The 17,096-nt window shown below is 52.0% G+C and overlaps 1 protein-coding gene across 3 annotated transcripts in view; it reads right to left on the reverse strand.

The window, feature by feature from the left end:
• LOC105189622 (protein split ends) overlaps positions 1–17,096 on the reverse strand; it is a 271,843-nt gene that overhangs the window by 90,437 nt on the left and 164,310 nt on the right. For all 3 annotated transcript variants that reach the window (XM_025305400.1, XM_025305401.1, XM_025305399.1), the window contains exon 2: positions 5,059–5,182. In XM_025305400.1, coding sequence (XP_025161185.1) covers positions 5,059–5,182 — 124 coding nt within the window. The remainder of the gene's footprint in view (positions 1–5,058; positions 5,183–17,096) is intronic.

A 17,096-nucleotide genomic window follows, 5' to 3' on the forward strand; every position in this document is an offset into this window, starting at 1 on the left:
CTTAGCAAGCGATGTGTTGATTGTATAATTTTATCGCACAAAAGTCGGGACTGCATGCGCGGAGAGTACGGAAATAATCGAATTCTTCTTGCGAATTTAAATCGTTCGATGTGCGTATGGAGAGGAAAAGGTAACATTTCATTTGACGCATGACGCGGTGCAAAACAAAATGTAAGACAACAGACTGTCGCATAACGTCGCACCTCGAGATTTTTCACTGAATCTTCAAGTCGAACGGTACTAATCCTTGAAAGTTACCACGAAGGAAAATCCTGTCACGGGCGAAATTTCACCCCGGCGTATATATTTCTCCTCATTTTAGAAACAAAAAGGTCAAGCAAACGCAATTGAACGCTGTGTATTATTATTAGGTGGAAAGTAGAGAAGTTGTTGCTCGCAGCGGAGATAATTTAACAATTAACAAGAACGCAACGAAACTCGCACGGGGTGAAATTTCAGCTGTAGCAGCCTTCAAGGGTTAATACGGAAACGACATTTCGACTCGGGGACGGGGCGGTTTCTGACACAGGTCGAGAAACGGTAGCCGTGGAAAGAACAGAGAGAATTAGTGCCCTCATGTGTATTCATCGTGGACACACTTGTGCCCTATACTTACATTTTTATACCGACATTTGCACTCGCATATTTACATATTTACGCTCGCGCAGCTTTGCCCGATTCGATCGAGATATAAATAACGACGACTACCGGCCGCGCCGTTCCGCGATTAGCGCAACTATCGATACGGCGCCCCTGCGAAATCCACGCAATTTCTGCGTGGCCGAACGACGGTTGATGCCGACGATGATCGCAAGCTAAACTCGATAAACCTGACGCGATCGTATCGTATTCGTGTTACGGTGTTAGAGATATGCAAATGATTATTAATTATTAGCGCGTTGATCGTTATGTCGTCGACGCGGCGTACCGGATCGGTACACGTATGTGTAATCCCCCACCCCCCCCATTACCTCTCTCTCTCTCTATCTCTCTCTCTCTCTCTCTCTCTCTCTCTCTCTCTCTCTCTCTCTCACTCACTCACTCTCTCTCTCACTCACTCACTCTCTCTCTCACTCACTCACTCACTCATCTGGCAGATCGGCGAAACATGATAAACTTTAATTAGGGAATGTATTAACGCACCGAGACGACGGTACGCCGCGTAGGACGGCGAGCAGAGAGCGGCTGAGTGAGTGGTTAGCAAGCAGGTGCGCGGATAATTATACGTTTCCCTCGTATATCGTCGCATGCTACCGGAATAATTAAGTAAAACTGATGATCGTCCTCTTTGCTGCGCGACGCTCTCCTTCTGTCTACCCCGGGAGGAGAAGAGCCGCGGGGCGCGGCGCGGCGCGGCACGTCCGGTGTTCTCCTGAATTTTTAATTTAGGCGCGCGGAAGCCCGGCGCGAGAAATTAACCTCGTTATTATGGCCCTTTTGTACCACCGGAATACCGCTGCGCGCCCCGGCAAATTAAGCCCGCGATTGGCCGGTCTGCGAGCGGCCGCAATTAATCCATCGGAGCGAGCGGAGAGCGATGGATTCATTCCCGCCGATCGTCGCTGATGACTTCTGAAGACGCGTAGCTCGGTTCTACGGCGCAATGTGCACCCTTTTTCAAGGCGACATGTAACGCGCGCGCGCGTACACACACACACACACACACACATATATCTCGGTTGGAGCGGTAACGGTTACGTGGGTCGAGCGCGATATTTCTTAATAAGCCGCGATCGTTGGCACGCACGATCGCGATATTTCTTCGGGATCGCTGCGCGGGCCCGGGCTACGTGCCGCCGCGCTCCCGCGAACGTACCATAAATATCTAAATGGCGGAAGTAAGAAAAATTACGTATTTACGTCGCGGCGTAGAAATAACGGCGGAACGCCCGGCTCGTGTTTTGTTCGCGGCGATGTTTCGTGAGAGGCACGATTTTCCGGAATGCTCCCGCGCGACGTGACTCATCGCCGTTTCGTCGAATCCGCGGCGGAGGAGCAGTCTTCGGTGCGGAATCGGGAGAGCATTAGATCGCCGGGAAACGATAGCGCTTAATAAGACGCCGTTGTTAACACGCAGCGCCGCGATATATCTTTCTGAGATTCCCCCTCCTTCCCTTCTTTCCCGCGGCACGGAATGGCGCCGTGTCGCCATCGAGCGCGGCGGGGCAAAAATCGCGAGATGTTCGCGTTTATTATTAACCTCGCGGCAAATTCCGAACGTCCACGCCGATACTCCTTGCGAAAACTTTATGCTGCCCGCAAACCCACGGACGCGCGTATCCGTCGCCGAGTGTCTCGTGAACGGATCTGCGGTCCGAGGTTACACCTGTCGACAAGATCTACGAATTTCGCGACGAACCTGAGAAGACGTCAAACCAGGTAATAGAACGTCGTCGTCGAGAGTGCACACACGAGTGGAAACGACTCGGAGCTCGTTCGGAGCCGAATACATACGGCGATAATGAGCTTCTCTCTGGCACTTTTTTTCACCTCATGAATAAACACGGCACTTGACGGGTTATTAAGCGGCGCTCGGGAAACGCAATAACTCGCGAGATATCGAAAGTACAATCTCCTTATCATCTATATTTTTCGAGGCAATTAAACGTGCGCGAGGAGGAACAGAGACGATAAACTCGAAAAGACCCGAAAGGTCGTGCGAAGCTTCGGAAATTAAACGAGTAACGTAGGTTTCCCTTGTCTCGAGATACGCTTGTCACGCTACACGCTTCGTTCGCGATAATACTTAATTGGCTCTTTCGGCCATGTCCCGAGGAATAATTTCTTCCCGGAGAAAGAGAGAGAGAGAGAGAGAGAGAGAGAGAGAGAGAAAGAATCGCCCCTCCCTCCCCAGAGCGATTCGGCAGAAGGTAAGATCGGCAGGGCGCGATACTTCTCGGCGAGACGTCGTCGCTCGCGCGCACGCACAATGGCGATATTTCTTGCCGCTAAGTCGCGGGCTTGGCGGGTCGTCGCACACGTGGAGCGTCCGGGCCAATTACGAGCGTGCGCTCGCGCGCCTGATAAATAAATAAACAACGCCTAACCGCTGCCGCCGATTAAGCGCGCGCGCGCGCGCGCGCGTTATGCCACGCTCGTGACGCGCGGCCATAACGGCTCGTCGTCCCGCGAACTTTCACCGCGCGATGCGCGCTGGAATAACTCTCTCTCTCTCTCTCTCTCTCTCTCTCTCTCTCTCTCTCTCTCTGCCTCGGCCTGCGTGCAAGCGCAAAAGAACGAAGCGTAATGAGCGGCCCGAATAAGCGCCGCGACATAGCTGCCAACTTGGGTGAAATTTCAGCAAATTTGGTGATTTGTTCACATTTTGGAAATTGGTGACATTTTTCCGGGAAAAGCATAAATCTGGTGAATTTTGACAGCCGGTACTGAGAAAAATCTCCACAATCGAATGCGAAGAAAATAGTTGACTGTGATTGATCAATTTTTTTACAACTCGAGGCTTACCATATCTATTGTAGAACCAGTCTAAAAAGAGAGTGGCCAACATTCTCTGATTGGCTGATTAGTATATAATTTCCACGAGTCCTTTGATCGATGGGTGCATTCAGTATTACAACCGCTCCCTGAGTACTAACTGAGCTCTCGCATTTGATTGGCGTATATTTTTAGATCTAAAGGAATAGGCCAATCGGATGTGAAAGCTCAGTGCGTTGTAATATTGCTAGAATGTACTTGTTGGCTACGTTTCAATATTCACAAATATATTCGCAAGAAAACTATTCAGTGAGAACTTAGTGACTTTATCTCTGATTGGTATATTCTGTTGAATTTATCAAAAGTTCTAAAAGAATAATCACCAATAATCACTGAGCGTTCACTGCTTTCTCTGCTGAACGCGATCATTTTATCTTTGTTTCTCATTACAAAATCGACAAATCTGGGTAATATATATATATATATATATATATATATATATGTTATATATTATATTATATATATATTATTATATATATACTCATAATTCTAGGTTTGCGCGTGCGATATTATTACAAATAAATAAGAAAATTCAGTTTTAGCACAGTTGGTGAAAAATTTTGTCAATTTGGTGAAATTGTTAGCTATTTAGTCGTTTGGGGAAATTTGAAGAATTTTTGCGTAAAGATTGGTGAAAAAACAATAATTTTGATCTGCGTCGGTACCGCCTGCGCTGCACACGCCGCGACTCTACCTGGCCGGCGCGGTGCGCGTCACGAGAGCCGGCTGCATTAACTTCACACCGCGAACGCGCCGGCTCCGGAGATTTCTCTCCGTGCTGATTGCGACAGGAGCGTCGCGCGCGCGCGCGCGCGCGTCAACCATTCTCATTTGCCGCGCGGAGCGGGAACGTAATCGGGACGTGAAATCGGCTGATTTCAGCCGCTCTCGACACCGCCGTGGAAACGCATTCTCAAAACGGATGGATACGAGCGCCGCGTTATTTTTTCTCTCCCTCATTTTTCTTCCCCTGTTCTCCAGGGATGTGTGTACTTCAAACTCGCCAGGAAATTCCGGAGGTGAAGGAATCGAGCGAGCAGGAATGAATTCCCAATCGGATGGAAATTGCCGTTCGAAGTAACGCGCTGCGCATCTTGGCGCTGATTAAATAGTCCGCGGCCGAAGTGCGCGGAAAACTTCCCTTTCCCGCGTATGTACGGCCGTTCGACTGACCTTTCGACTTCGTATTTACGAGTATTATGGCCTCAATGCGCGGTAATTACGTTGGAAGCGGCGATCGGGAATCGAACGCGATCGGGGATTACGCTCGCATCGACGCATTGAGCCCGCAGTCCGAAGTTTTACACCGAGGCGTATTTTAACGCGTTATCGAACTTTCATGGCGAGAGAATTCTCGCTCAGCAGAGGCAAGCTCTTGCCAAGGCAAAACGGTCAAAAGGGAAATACAATAGAGGAGAAAGCAATGTGTTTTTTTTTTCTTTTTCCAATAATACGAAGCAGATACGCCGCCGTTACCTATCCTCGCGCACTTTTAGAAATGTCGCGCACGCGGCTTCGTTAATTTTCCCTTTCGCGACTTTTCTACTAACTTCTCGCACTCACCTTGGGGTCGAAGTTGAAGACATGCTCGGGCCTGAACGGGCACTCGAGGCCACATTTGCAGGTTCCCACTGTCGTCAGATACTCCTTCAGTTGGTCCAGCGAACCCAGCGCCGTACTGCTTGGACTGAAAATAAAGAAATGAGCACAGCATTATCCTCCAGTTCTCTCTCTCCCTCTCTCCCTCCCCCCCCCTCTCTCTCTCTCTCTCTCCCTCTCTCTCACCGCGGCTTAATACCGCGCAAACAAAATATGACGCGTACGCGACGTGAATTGCGCGATGTTTGCCGAGCTTAGCGAACATGTGTCGTTTGTTCTTTTTCTTTGTGGCACCAACGACTGCATTCCCATTATCATCAACAATACGTATTATCCGTGCGAAATAACGCGCAAACTGCGCAGCCACGCATTTCGTAACTCACGAAATACGCGCGCGGCTCCTCTCTTTCTCCCTCTCCCTCTCTCCTCTCTCTCTCTCTCGCTCTCTCTCTCTCGCTCTCTCTCTCTCTCTCGGCGTCTCTTCTTCGCGGGCGATTCGTTTCATTTGATAACGTGGAATAAACGGTGCGTGTTCTCTTTTTTTCACCGAAGCTGTTATCGCGATAACACGCGGTGGATTAGCCGCGCGGTATCCAAAAGTAACTGCAAATAATACATACGCTCCGCGCTAAGCTCGAAATTCAAAGTGGGAATGCGAGAGCGGTTAACAATTGTCCGAGGTAAAATTAACGCGCGCAATTCTGCACACGTGTACGTGTGCATGTCTGAGAGGTGGTTCTTGCAAATGATAGATTTACTCCGCTTTCTCTTCCTCTTTCCCTCTCTCTCTCTCTCTCACCCTCTCTGCCTCTTGCACTCTCCGAACGTCTCAATCAAAGATCCGATGCGCCACGACGATTTTACATTTCAATTTAAAGCGTAAATTGAGAACGTCCGACCGCGTTGCCGGTGGGATAAATTACAGGTTAAACTACTTAATCGAGGCAGATGCTCGCCAGACATCTGCAAAAATTATCGGGAAGCTCGAAACGCAGCGCAGATGCTATTCCATGATAAAAATACTTATTAAATTCTGCAGAAGGAGAAAGAAAAACAAACGACGCGAGAAAGAGAGGAAAAGCCCTAGGTGTATTCGGGCTACGTCCGGGATTTATGTTAAAAAAATGTTGCTGACGTTGCTGCAGCGACAGTTGCGTGCACACACACACACACACACACACACACGTCACGTCGTGACCGTGTTATTTTTATATTATGGAATTTGTTTTTTTGAGGTCAGAGGATTGAACCAATTTACCTCGGGACGGACAAGTCTGTGTGAAGTGTTTGTTAAATGTTTGCAAATGTAAATTTAGTGTTGAAAGGAAAGAATAAAAGGAAGGAATGAAAGGAAGAATAAAAATGAAAAAATTTAAACGAGATAATTTAAATTTTCCTTAAGAAAGGCTACTAATCGATGAATTAAATAACACTTTATACGTAACGGTTTCGAGTTAGAATTAGAATTCATGAAAACAATTAACATTCAACTCTTTATCCAATTATAGACAATTAATATTCAACTCTTTATCCAATTATAATAAATGATATTTATATACGACCATCAGAAATGATTTGAGGTATAAGGTTTATATTTCAAATCGCTCTTTGAGAATAATGACCTTGAACTGAGCTGAGCTTAATCGAAGTATCATTGGGAACCGCTCGTTTTGGTTCTTTGCCATCTACTTTTATAGACAGGTGGTGAGAAACTCCCCCGCGCGAGTTATCCACCACCACCAGTTTAAGAAGGGGAAAGATGGGTCTCATATGACATAAGAGTAATAATTAATATCTATTGTTTGTATCTGATCTGAATTCCATTTGGTTATCAAGCGTATCAAGAAATATAAGAGTTAATCAATAATGACTGAAGGTATGAAAGTACGAATAAATTTGTTATTACTTTACCTTGATCTGTATGCTTCTGTTATTGAATTGAAAAGTTACGCGGACGTAAACTAAGAAATCAAGCGTGTGAATGTTGTCACAGCTTATGAGTAAATCTCATAAGAAGAGAAGCAAATCCGACAGAATGAGGCAGCGGGGACTTGCACTTGCGACTCCCCGCGATCGGGCTATCCGATTGAAACTATATTAGACGTAAATCGAAGGGGGGAGAAAAGATATCCGAGAAGGCTGTTGGCGAAAAGGGTGTCCGAGGATGCTGCTCGCGTAATCGGCTCCGTGATGAAAAGTGATCAGACTCGAGAGCGCGCCTCGAGGGGAGGGGGAAACACGAGATAGGCGTATTATAATTTGGCCGACCGCCTTCGCTAGAGGGAGAGGAGCTGGCGGACGCGGAGGCAGAGGAGAAACAGGAGGGTGCGGATGGGGATGGTTTATTAGCTAAAGATACTGCTTGTCTGCCGGCTAACCTGGACGCCTGGAACGAACGGAACAAGTAAGCGGGCCGCCGCTTACTCTCGCCGTCGGTTCGGGCTAAACCGACAAGGTGAAACGAGGCGGAGGTCGTCGCTTGTATATATTGATTACCCGCTAGAGAGAGAGAGAGAGAGATAGAGAGAGGGAGAGAGACTTTGTTTCGAGGTACTTTGCAGCTTCCTAAACTAATAACCTCGGGCATCTCCGTCCCCGGCATTATAACCCCGCGGGAAAAGACGAGGAGAGCATCTGCCCCTTCGTCCGCGGGAATCCTCGCGGCAATTATTTCTCGTGACAACAAGACGGATTCGTAAACCCACCGTGGCGCTAATTCGCGCCGCATTCGATTTGTTCACGGTGAAACGCCTCTCCGTCGTGCCACCCCGCACGCCACGGGATGGAGAGAGGCTCGCGCAAATTACCAACTTCATATTTTCACGCGGGCTAAGGGTAACCCACCCGAGAGATTCATCGTGAACCGCCACGCCGTGAGAATTATTCAAATGCGCCATCCCTCTCTCTCTCTCTCTCTCTCTCTCTCTCTCGCTCTTTCTCTCGCACAGCATCGCCGCAGCGAGCTTCGACAGTTGGACCCCGTTCGTCGCAATTGTCAGTTTCACAGTTAACTACTCGCTGATCCAACGGTCATTTCCGCGAATTTCAGTTTCCCCCGGGTGCAAATATACACCCCCTCGCCCTCGCGGAGCCCTCACGGACTCTCCCGCCTCTCGCGAAGAAATTTCGTCAAATTCCGCGAGCGCTCTCCATCTCGGCATCTCGACGCGACTTTTATAAGCAACACGGACTTAACTTTCCAAATCGCGCGACCTTAACGCGCGACCAGCGAGCCCCACGTGCTAAAATTCGCCTTTAAACGCGCTGTTAACGCGCAAGCATCGCGACCGCAGCGCGAGAGTGGGAGAGCGAGCGAGCGCGCAATCCGGAACTAAATTCGCCGACTCCGGCAAAGGAATAAACTCCGACACGAGCGGTCGCAGATTTCGGGAGCCACCCCCGTCGCCACCGCCGCTAACCGTTCGCGAGCTTTATCTCATAAATAATGCTGTAACACTCTCGCGCGCGCGCGCATCCTGGCAAAGGCCATTTTCTGTACACGCGCGCGTGCTCCACGACCGAATCTGAATGTACCGTCGCGAGGTACCATAAATAAAGGCGGAGAGGACGAGGGACTTCCTCCTATTTCCACCTTCCACGCGAAGTGCGTCGGAACGTGTTGCTGGTAACGGAGTGAGACACCGAGTTACGCCGGATGAATTATGTCCACTGGCTGGGCTGGCTAAGCCGCTTGTCCTCGTAAAGCATGCCGCCGCCGCGCCGCCACCGCCGTCGTCGTCGTCGTCGTCGTCGTCATCATCGTCGTCGCCCACCCGCGAAACTGGTGTCAGCCTTTCCGCCGCCACCACCCTTTCGCTCGCTCGTCCCTTTTTCCGGCATTTCCCGACCATCACCGCAGAATCGCGTAATTATTCTTGTTCGCGAGGACGCCCCTCGGCAATTCCACTTGGAAACACGAGTCTCGTCGCGAGGGCCGCTCTATATACATTTGTGTGTACGCCGTCCATTAGTTTCGATATGTTTCGCGATTTCCTCTTCGTCCTACAACCGTACGCGCTCTCTCTCTCTCTCTCTCCCTCCTCCGTCTCCTCCGAAGAGAGAGAGAGAGAGAGAGAGAAGAGACTGAAGAATACGTCTTCTTGCTTCCTCAATGGATATCAAACGACCCGCCCATCCTGGCAGCGAGCATGCCGAGACGTCGTCTACTAACTTCCCTAGCACCCTGGAACGGGCAGCAGCGGCGGCTCGACGTTGGCGAGGCCGACGACGTCTATTGAAATTAATGGACGACGGCGTATATAATTGTCTCCAGTAGCAGATACACAAATCTGAAGCTGCGCGCCGAAAATTACATGACAAAGCGCGCTCGATTATTCGGATTTACGACACTCCCGGGAACAACGGCGGGCCCCCCCCTCCCTCCCGGCCGCCGTTATGGAAATATTACGGAGATAGGAGAGGGCGCGGATGGCTGGCGGAACGAAAGTAATACCTGACGATTTAATCGGGTTAATTAACAAGCTGTTCCGCCCGTTTCGGCCCATTGCTCACGCCGCCGCGTGAAAAGCGCCGCCGACGCTGGCGAGGCTCGCGAGGGTGCTAAATCAGCCCCGAGATAAGTAGACTCGTTTACCGGGACGCGGCAATTGCCACCGGCTAGAGGCGCGCGCGTTACAGCGCGAGACATCACCGGGTCCATTAGACATCGCGTCCAACAGACGACACTTGCTTGATCGCGAAGGGAAGGCCTAAGGTTTGTAAGTTGGTAGGTTGGGACGGTCGACGTTTTTCTTCGGCGGGCAAGAAATGTCGTCGGGTAGAATGCGTCCGTCCGCATCGTTCCGAACGTCAATTCTCGACTATTATATCGGGTGACCGGAAAAGTTCGTGCGGTCTTCGTATGAGTTCGGCGCAACGAATCGGCGAATCTTGGGCTGAGACTTATCGGGCGCGCGTGTTTACGCGTCTCATGTAGCACAGATTTGCGCGAGTTAATTCGTGAAGTTTGTCGCGGCGGTGTAATTCGAGCGTGTTTGCTCTATGAATTCGACTCGGGTCAAAAGCTGCAGAAACACGTCGCGAGATATGCGTGGCGTTTGGAGAAGATGTGCCAAAAGGACGAACTGCACAGAAGCGATTTAGAAAATGTCCTTCCTGTTCCTGGCGATTAATTGCTCGAAGATGTAGCACGTTCAGGAAGATCACGAAGAGCCATCAATTATTTATTCACACGTCAATTATAACATCTTCTTTTGGTTACCTAATAAATTTCAGATATATATTTTACTAGATGGTAACTACTAGATGGTAATGTCACTATGGCGCACATCTGACAAGCGAGAAAAGAAACTCTTTCGATGCGGTGAGGGAGGACAAAGAAAACGCCCTTGGCAGGACATGAACATTTCAGCTAGAAAGAAGGACGATTCTTCCCAAAGAAGGCCATCAGGAAGACGCCACGCGCCCGATCCGTAATAATGTGTTTACCGACGTCTGATGAATTCCGCCGCGCGACGGCATTGATCGGTCGATGATCGACGGTGGAGACGTTCGCGACGAAGCTCGAGGAGCTTTCTCGGGCGGTGAAGCGATGGAACTCCAGCGAAATCAGACGGCGAAATGATCGCGTCGAGGGAATAAAGGGCGAATTGGCCAGCTTCGAGCGGATGTTGCCGCGTCGGGCGCATCCGATCGGCAGCGAATTGCGCAATTAATTAGGCGATTTTCGATCTTCTCTCGGCGCGGCACACTCCGCCGCCCATGGCCGCCCATGACCGCCGCGAGCGCCGCCTGGGTCGCGCCCGATAACGATTCCTCGTCGTTTCTTCGCGAGCCGCGGCGTGTTTGTATTTGCGACTGACAAGGCGTGACATTACGGCCGTCAGGCTCCCATAATTCCCGAGCACGCTTCTCGAAGCGGGAAATAATGTTGGCGCCTGAACTGCACTTATCTAAGATCTATGAACACTCGTTTACCTTTCGCGTGAGTTTCGCGGCCGCCCACGAGGCTCCGCGAACCGGAGGAGAGCATGCACGGGGGGGGCCGTGCGCGCGCTCGATTGTGTCCACCCGTTAGATACGTAAGCGCAGATACGTACCAATTCCGACGTGTCGATCGTGGGAACAGCAAAGGCAATCCTTATTTGCCGTCCATTATTCGTTCGCTCTCTACATTGTCCGTCTGCAAATGGCATCGGGACCTTCTCGGCGAGCGTCGATAATTGCGACGCTCGTACGTCTCGACGCGCGATACTTTTCGCAATAACATTCTTTCTGCAGAACTCGCGCGACGAGCGGTGGAAATGTCACTGACGTGGGATTCCGCGCGTAAAAATCGTCCAACCCAGCGCACACTCGGCAACTAGAGGAAAGAGAGAGAGAGAGAGACAGAGAGAGAAAGACAGACAGGCGGATACGCGGATAGATAAATAGTCAGATAGGCAGAACGCAATTCCACTGCTAGTTTGTAGCTACCGCTTCGTATTAATCTTGTACAATTACATCGCATTCCGATTAATTATTAGACGTCATATTATACACTGATTATCATCGGCCGCACGGGTTTCGATGCGGGTTTTCGCAGGCCGCCCGTGCGCACGTGCTGGCGTCATTAAGCAGCGCGCAAGGGGAGTACGTGCGCGCGTCGCGTTGCGTCGCGAGCGATTCGCTGCAATTATAATTCACGTTAACAATGCAACCACGTACGTTCTCGTACTCGCGCTCGCGCTCGCGCGCGCGCGGACGCTATTATTATCAGGATTCGCGCACGGCGTTACCGCAATCGCGCATCACCCGGCGGCGGCGAAGCGCGCGCGCGCGCGCGCGCGCGCCGTAATAGGAAATTCGCGAAACGCTCGAAATTGTTAATCGCCGCGTGGGCGGCGTGCTTTAAACGAAGGTCACTGCAGTAAATCGTGGAGAAGTCGCCCCGGTAACAATAACGCCGCATCGCACCATCTACCTCCTCCACTCCCCCCCCCCGCCCCGCCGCGCCGGTCGTCGCCACCCCGCGGCACAGCCTGGACGCCCTCCTCGTCGCCGCGTTGGAGAGATAGACTGAAACGCCAATTGGAATTGGCTCGTAATTCGCGCCCGTTCCGACGGATGGCTCGGCCCGATAATTACCGATCGGGGAGGGATAAATTTATGACAGCAATAATTTAACGCGGAAACTGCGGCCGACTGGCTCGATAAAGAGCGATTAACTATAAAATGAAACTGCCGCGCGCGACGCGCGCTGCCTTCCCTCGCCCGGCGAGCGAGCGAGTGCGAGAGTGCGTGAGCGCGTGTGTGCGCGCATCATCGAGTATGCGATCAAAATTTAAATAGCACCGATAAGCGTCCGCGCAACGCTTCTCGATACTCGCCTCGCCTGGCCGCGATAATGTTGTAACGAGTACGGGGAAAAATTTCGCGCGGAGCCCCGACGTCTCGTTTGAATATTGAAATATCTTTTCGCGGACCGCGACACACACACACACACACACACACACGCATAACGCGGTGTGATAAGCGCGTCTCGTGTCACGAGAGGGTATACGGGCGACCTACTTTCGAGTGAAATTTCGCGAGAAACGAGCTCGGGATTGGCCGAGAGTCATCTGTCATTTGAACAATAAAATATAATGCGAAAACTAAATAAATAGAACGCGATCTGGCGCATTTCCAACGTGGAATTCGCCGGGCGAGGTTGATTGAAGCCCCTGCGCTGAAACTGGAACTGGAACTGGAACGACGCTACGGGACGCCCGGTCGTTTCGTCGTCGATTAAAAGCCCGCGGCCGCCGTGATGTATCGCGAAGCACATCGTTGATGTAAGAATCTCACGTCGGCTCGTTCGACAAATTGACATACGCGCATCCGGCGGCGGCGAGCGCGCGCTCGTTTCCGACGATTCGCGCCAAGGCAGACGGATGACAATTATCGCATAAATAAATAACGCAGCGCGCAAAAAGCGTGCACGCATGCACTTGTATGTGTGCGTGCGTGCGTGCGTGCGTTCGTCGCGAGAGCGCCGACGTTAATCATTCCATCGCGGAAAGTCGAAGCGGGAAGAGGGGGTGGAGGGGGGGGAGGGAGGGAGAAGGGGCGACGAATTTCAATGAATTCGAATGTCGGTCCCATCACACCGTACTTACAACACGTTAAAGTGAATAATTGAATTCCGTGCCGCTTTATCGGCGGCTTTGTGCTGCAATTAATCGGCGTGGCCGCCGTTTTAGAGCGGATCATGCGACTGCGCTCGCATCGAGATCAATAACCGATCCGTGACGCCGGCGCTCGTGCCGCACCGTCGGCGGCGTTCTGCGCTGCACGCCGTCGAAATCAATAATCAATTCCCGAGATCGTCGCCGAGAGAGAGAGAGAGAGAGAGAGAGAGAGAGAGAGAGGGAGGGAGGGAGAGAGAGCGGTGTTCTGCGCTGATGCCGGCCGAAATCGATAATCGATTTGCAACATCGTTCATGCATGGATGGCGGCGGCGGCGGCGGCGGCGGCGATGATGGCGGTAGCAACAGCAGCATTTTGCATTCCATCGAAATCGCGACTGCAAATCGTAACAACGTTCGCGGGCGCGCGATCGATCGCCGCGCGTCCATTCGATTCCGCCGAAATGTGATACACTACGGCGGCGCGTGTACATATGGCGGCGCCCCCCCTCCCACCTCTCCCGAGTGCGTACGCCAAATAATTATAGGATATTAAACGACGCGCTTTAATGACATCGCAGGCCGGCTCTGCGATTTGAAGCTTTCATTCGGATGATAAACGCGACAGATATTCTATCTTTCTATTTCTCACTTGGAACACGCGCAGCGCGAATGCAACGCGATACAGTGCGCGGCCCCAGTAATCCTTGTTTCCACAGTCTTTCGCAATTATTTCAAATTAATAATAATAATAATAACGACAACAACAGCAATAATAATGACGATTACTAATAATAATATTATTCGATACATTTCTGCGCTCTCTCGCAACGCGGTGGCGTGCGAACTTTGCTTTCACCCGTTCATCCGCGATTGACTTAGCGGAATCGCGCTCCTCCTTTCTCGTATTCTCAATTGAATATGCGACGTTTTCGCTATCGGGCAACCTCGGTGACAAGGATTTATGCGCCTCGGCGATCATTGTTCGCCTCGGGAAGCGATCTTTGTTCGCGGGCGAGCCGGCCGATACGATATTATATCGAAGGAACACGCGGCCCCTCTCTACGGTACACAGCTGGGGGAGGGAGCAATTTTCGACCACGAAAAGTGAAACGTTAACGGCGTCCGATCACGAATCGCTCGTTTCCTCCGGCTGTTTTGCACTTTTCTGCATGCGAGTGAATCGGACGAGAGCCGTAGTTCAAGACGACGGAAGAGAGAGAGAGAGAGAGAGAGAGAGAGAGAGCGCGCGGGCCGCGGAGAGGCCAGGAGGCAGACGGGGCGGCGAGGAGGGTCGAAAGTCGAGGTCGAGGAGGAGAGGAGGAGAGGGGGGAGAGTTTCACAAGTTGGATCGGGCGCAGATTGCAGTGATTTGCCGGCATAAATTGCCACGATCGGATAATCGTCTCTTGCGCGCTCGCAGAAACGAAAGCGGGCTCGCGGGCCGCGTCGAAATCGCCGCGATTCGGCCGAAATTTCGTGGCGGTTCCGGCACAGCCGGGGGAGGGGAGGAGGGGGGGGGCTCCGACGGCGGCGGCGGCGGCAGCTCGGGATTGTTGCTTTCACCGAGTTAACGGACGAATAAGCACCTTCCGTCACGTCGCGCGCGAACGCGCGCATTTTCCAGCGCGGCCTGCCTGCCTGCCTGCGCAATCATTCTCGCACGCTCGGTCCCGCCGAGCCTGCCTGATTATCCGAAAGCCATTATTTGTTCAAACGCGATCCGCTGCGTTTTTCGCAACGCCACGGCGGCGGCGGCGGCGGCTCCACTTTGTGCAGGTAGCGAAGCGAACGAGCGAGCGCGGCCGATGTGTAATATTCCAACACGCGCGCGGAACGCTCGCGCACTCGAGTGCTGACGGACCGGCGACTCGCGGAGGAGGAGGGGGGAGGGGGGAGGGGGGAGAATATTACGTTAGCAATCGATAAGAGCAATTTTCAGGGTTGAATGAATGTAACCGGCGCTCGCGACTACCGATTGACACGGGCCGCGGATGCGAAAATCGCGCACTCGAGCGCGTTTCTAGCCGACGCGGGAGAGACGAGCGCGAGCGCTATGTGGAAGCGACGGCGAATAAAATGACCGATGATGAAACCACGAAACTTTTCTTCGGGTGACTCGTTCGGCTCGCGCGGATCGCTCTCGGCCTCTACAATTCCATCTGCGACGAGGTCGCTTTCTTTCCTTTTGTCTCCTCTTGAGCCGTGAACGCGCGGAACGTACGCGCGCGCGCGGCTAACCATGGTAACCGTGTGCGGCCAACAGATAAGCTTATCGCGACAACATTGCAAATTTCCAACGACAAAGTGGCTCGTTTTACGACTATTATCGCTGGTATATTACACGCAAGTGGATTCGCACAGCCGTGCGCGCATCCGTTGAAACGCGGCCGTTGAACCTGCGGAAAATAATTGCGCGCTGCGACTCCATGTGAAGTACGACGAGCGGCTCTTACTTACGACGGGCAGCCGCATCTGCGAGATAAGGAATAAAAAGAAAAAAAGGACGAAAGAGAGAAATACAAACGTCAGATTTCGGACATTCTATCCCATTTGGGATTTTGCGAGAAGAGATTTTTGAGGAGAGAGAGAGAGAGAGAGAGAGAGAGAGAGTACAATTTTGCTTAACTCGTTCCGGTTTCTCGCGCGTGTACCGACGCACGGTGTGTTATTGCATAAATAATTTAAGTTCGTCAATAAATAACCGAGAGCTTTCCGAATGAATAATACAGACTCGGAGAGATCATTTCGCTCGCGCGTACCTCCGGATATCCCATCCAATTAACCTGGGACGCTCGATCGCGCGCATTGAAAATGTAATTTTATAAATGGTCACGCGACGCCTCGCGTCGAAACGCGGAGCGAGGACGTGGACGATGAAGGATCGATCGCGCGAGCCAATCGACTGTTTCCCGCAAATTGCGACTTCGCTGTAATTCGCAACTCCGAGGCGCGGACGGCGAGACGACGCTCGCCGCGCGCGGCTTATAGATTCACCGACTTTGTGTTTGTCTTTCCAGGCTGTATGTCAGCCCCAGCCGAGCGATTTCAACGAGCTGTAAAATTTATGCGCGTCGACAATTTTAGCGTGCGCGACGCCGAACCGTCTCACTTTACCTATAGACAGCCCGGCTTCGTGCGAGCTAACGGGCGTGTTTCTTTCTCTCGCGCTCTCTCTCTCTCTCTCTCTCTCTCTCTTTTCCGCCACGATTTTTATTTCGATGATGCACGGCCAAAGTTACACCACGTCACGGCGAAGCGCGCGCGTGCACGTGCGCGCTCGAGCCGTAAAAAAAAAGTTGTCTCTCATTGCGGTAAACTTATTTATCGCGCGGCGCGGCGCGACGCGGCGCGTTTTACTCGGCGGAGGAATTATTTAAGACGCTCCGTGCGAACGCCGATAGGGATTCGCGCACGCCGCCGCCTCCGCACGCGCGCTCGTTATTTATTCACGAGTAAATGGAATTTCCCTACTTTCTCGAAACTCATTCCTCAAATAAAAGAGATCTCTCCCGCGCACGGCCCCGTAGCCAATAAACAAGGCTTACTGCCAACTTTACGACCGTGGTCCCAGGTGGTCCCGCGCACACTATCTAGATCAAGGGGGCAGGGGCGGGGGTGCGGCTCCAGCGTTGTTCCAAGGAGCTTATCAATCGCTCGAGACGCGAAGCACCGCGCCCGACAAACGAGCGCGCACCTCGGAATCGCTCCTGACTAATGCGCGAGACGACGCCCGCCCGCCCGCCGACGTTGGCTCGCTCGCTGGCACACGGAAATGTCACGTTCAGTTCGCGAAATTGTACCGCGTCGGGGGGGGGGGGGGGAATAACGGTGGGAAATTATAGCGCACCGCCTATGGTTTCGTTATTCGCGTGCCCCTTTACACGCGCGAAT

The sequence above is a fragment of the Harpegnathos saltator genome, unplaced genomic scaffold, assembly GCF_003227715.2.
Source record: "Harpegnathos saltator strain DR-91 unplaced genomic scaffold, Hsal_v8.6 scaffold694, whole genome shotgun sequence".
NCBI lineage: Eukaryota > Metazoa > Arthropoda > Insecta > Hymenoptera > Formicidae > Harpegnathos > Harpegnathos saltator.